The sequence below is a fragment of the Branchiostoma belcheri genome, unplaced genomic scaffold, assembly GCF_001625305.1.
Source record: "Branchiostoma belcheri isolate BF01 breed outbred unplaced genomic scaffold, Haploidv18h27 scaffold21, whole genome shotgun sequence".
In the NCBI taxonomy this organism is placed as follows: Eukaryota; Metazoa; Chordata; class Leptocardii; order Amphioxiformes; family Branchiostomatidae; genus Branchiostoma; species Branchiostoma belcheri.
In genome coordinates, this window is record NW_017803602.1 from 1,491,524 (window position 1) to 1,494,934 (window position 3,411).

Sequence of the window (3,411 nt, forward strand, 5' to 3'; positions counted from 1 at the left end):
TATTCAATTACAGGAACAAAATTCTCAAATCATCAAATGACTGTTGCATAAGGTATTCCTCTGCCAGCAGTTGGGTAGTGGGGCAAACAACATACAGTACTAGCAACTCGACCAATTTCCCTCGAACTTGTCTCATGTACCATATGTACCATTTCTAACCTACCTTAGCCCAGCCTCACATTCAAATCAAGTAGATTTAAACTCAACAGCACTCAAAGCTAAATTTAGCCTGGTAAATTTTGTCACAATCCACGGCAAAACTTTTTTTTCAAAAGCACTCGTTTGTGCTGATCAAGGAATGTGAACTTACTATATCTCACTAATGGTGACAGCCCTCCTTCTAATCAGCCCTGGACTCTCCTTAATCATCATGCTAACCAACCAGCAAACAGGACACAAGAGAGGGAATAGGGAGACTATAGTGAGAAGATATATGACACATGTATGTTGACAAGATTAATGTGCATTGTTTTAACGGAAAAAATTATTTGAAAATTTTATCTACAGCTGTAAAATAGAGAAACTTTAGAAATGTATCATTACGAAAGTGATTTCAGCAAAACGTGCTTGTTATAAACCAATCTACAAACATTCATACATGCACTGAAGGCTTTTGTCAACAAAGCAAGAAAAAGCTCCTTCAATGTACATGTGGGTGTTCCAATTCATGTCTGGTCCTGTTTGCAGAAAAAGGTATTTCAAGGATTTTTAGGAGGCCAACCGCACAGGATACCTCAAAGTCATTGATAAAAATGCTTATAAATAAAATAAATATACAATGTGGATCACTGCTTACTTAGGAGCAGTTCTTCTCCAGTAACGATCCACTCCATTCTTGAAGTACAGCACAGCCAGCCAGCGAACATTCAGGGAGATGGCATGGTTGGAGAATATCGTCTGAAACCGTAGAAAACATGCACCATACATCATGGGCTTCAACAAAGAGGTGATGCTTTCTGTAGTGTGTTTTTGGATTTGTTTGTGGTTGAACAATATACAAGTGAAAAAAGCTATTTGAATGGATTGTTATTGATATTTGATAGCATATAATGCTTGGTTTTGAGGTCAATGATTGTGTATTTTACAAAGGATCAGTGAGACAATAAAACATTCAAATTAAAGAGAAACAGAAAGAATTAATGGCTTGTTCTTTTTGCTAAACTTATAACAATTGACTGTCGTCTACAAAAAATATGAAGGATAAAGGATCATGGCAGTAAGGAATGTATAGCATAATGCTTAATCATCATATGTTTTGCTTCTTTTTTCTTGGCTCACCACAAGAATGGAGTAGAAACCAGGCTGAGTCTCCCACTGCTTGAGTTGTTGTTCTGCAGGCTTCAGGATGGTCTGGTCTTGGCTGGTGGCCTTGGTCAGGGTTTCCAGCACCACACTACTGGCTGTGGCAAAATCCATCGTTCCACTTCACAATAGAAATACTTCACTTTTATTACAGCTGTTGTCTACCTAAGGCTGCCACTGTCTCTTCAGTCATGTCCAGTTTTCCAAGGTTGGGAGTTGTTTAGTCTTTCTCTTTAAGTTTTGACTGTGTTGATTCTGTATCAACATCTAAACTTTCAATAGTTTCACAAATAATGACTGCACAAATCAGGTCAACAGAACTATGTCACTCTCGGCTGTCAGTATGCAGTACCAGTCCAGTGGTGATGCTGCATACATACTTAAAAGGGTGATCTTCAAGTTCGAGTTCGTCTTGGTGCAAGGTGACTGGCATCTGCTTCTACTTGTCCAGTCCACTGTGTCAGCTAGAGTGAGGACAACACAACACAAACTTAATATCGCACAATTGGTAAAAACATGTAACGTTAATGGATGCAATGTCTAAAACCCAGACAGTGCCTGCCATCTCCTCACAACCCTCACTCATATGACTCTCTCCTCACAACCCTCTCCTCAATACCGTCCCTCATATGACCCTGTCCTCACACACCCCTCACTCATATGACCCTCTTCTCACAACCCTCACTCACACGGTCCTTTCCTCACACCCCTCACTCAGTCATATGAGTCATGGCCCCTCATCACATCCCCTCTGTCCCTCACTCACGTGGCCCTCCCCTCACAACCACTCATTCACATGCACCTCCCGACAATCCTCACTAATACGGCCCACTCCTCACACACTCCCCCCCTCACACACACGATTCCAACCCTCTCCTCACCAGCCCTGACTCACATGGCCCTCCCCTTCCTCTCCATCGCCGCCATCACAATTTCTACCCACAATGCAAGAGATTTCCCATCGGGCAGCGCGAAAACATGGCGGCGCCCGTGTGAAAACAAACCCACTATCTTTCTATCGTCTTCTTTTACACCCCATTTCAAATTTATTTGCCACTTATTAGGAAGTTGAAGAGTTCCTATGTGCCCTAAGAACAATGCACTTTGAGCGGAGGATGGGTTTAACGTCATTTAGTGAAGATCTCTTGCGAATATCCAGCTGACTTCTGGTGAAGTCGTCTCTACAGACGCGTGACGTGGCTGTTGCTTTTGCTCTTTCTTACTTTTGGAGCAAACGTTGGCGCCATTCCATATTTGTTTTAAAAGTCCAAATTTGTTTTAAAAATGTTATCAGGGGGAAAGCTTGGCCGCGTAGAGAAGGGAACAGGGTAGGTACTACACATTTCAAATTTTATAAAATTTTGCAGAGGAACCATAGGTATGTACTTGGAGAGGATTCGGTGTTACTCACTTTTAACATTTTGTATTACCTCCTATTTCTCTACAGGCTCTTCCCTTACATACTTCTACTGATTGTGTCCAAGACGTTGAGAGTGTTTGGCATCTTTGAGTCCTACGACCTGCTGAAGCTGGTACATCTTGTGCAGTTCCTCTTCATAGTCAAACTTGGGTAAGTCTTTAATGTAATTATTTGCTTGCAAGTCAAATGTTGTTTATGTAAATATTTATTTCATCCCAAGGGGGCCCTTGGGATGACTAAAGCTCATCAATTCTATGTTTTGAACACTTCTTATATCTTGAATTAGAACTTGTTTCTTGAGTCAAGATACATGTTATGTTACTAGTATTTAGTACCAGTAATGTATTTCTGTTACATAGGTCCTCTAACGCGGGGTGCTGTAACTTCGGACGACCCCTAACTTCGGATGAATTTGTAATTGTCTAAATATGCAAAAGTCAGCCACAGCTGTTGCCATCTTGTACCATCATCTAAACAACAAAGAAGCAAGGATCATGCACACAGCTGACATACGAATGAAAAGTAAAGCTTTCGATATTTAATCAGAGTTACGTCACGACATGTAAAATAACGATAATTATGGACGCCCTCTTGTGAGAGGTCACCATGTAACGGCGTTTCCTACACTAACAATACACCACTATTTTACATGACATATTACTGTCATACACTTGATAAATAAAGCTATA

The 3,411-nt window shown here is 40.9% G+C and overlaps 1 protein-coding gene across 1 annotated transcript; it reads right to left on the reverse strand.

Moving 5' to 3' along the window:
- Positions 1 to 291: 291 nt before the first annotated feature.
- Positions 292 to 2,579, reverse strand: LOC109469734 (importin-11-like). Its single transcript, XM_019768323.1, has 4 exons — positions 2,198 to 2,579; positions 1,279 to 1,766; positions 797 to 897; positions 292 to 373 (listed from the first exon to the last, which is right to left on the reverse strand). Exons 2-4 carry the CDS (start codon positions 1,414 to 1,416, stop codon positions 310 to 312), a joined length of 303 nt encoding a protein of 100 aa, XP_019623882.1. The 5' UTR covers positions 1,417 to 1,766; positions 2,198 to 2,579; the 3' UTR covers positions 292 to 309.
- Positions 2,580 to 3,411: the final 832 nt, after the last annotated feature.

Excerpts from the sequence above, each read along its gene's own strand:
- LOC109469734 (XM_019768323.1), bottom strand. The coding sequence starts at position 1,416 with ATGGATTTTGCCACAGCCAGTAGTGTGGTGCTGGAAACCCTGACCAAG. Across the intron at positions 898-1,278 it reads GTTTCTACTCCATTCTTGTG|ACGATATTCTCCAACCATGC; the intron begins GTGAGCCAAGAA and ends CTACGGTTTCAG. Across the intron at positions 374-796 it reads TGGAGAAGAACTGCTCCTAA|CATGATGATTAAGGAGAGTC; the intron begins GTAAGCAGTGAT and ends CTGGTTGGTTAG.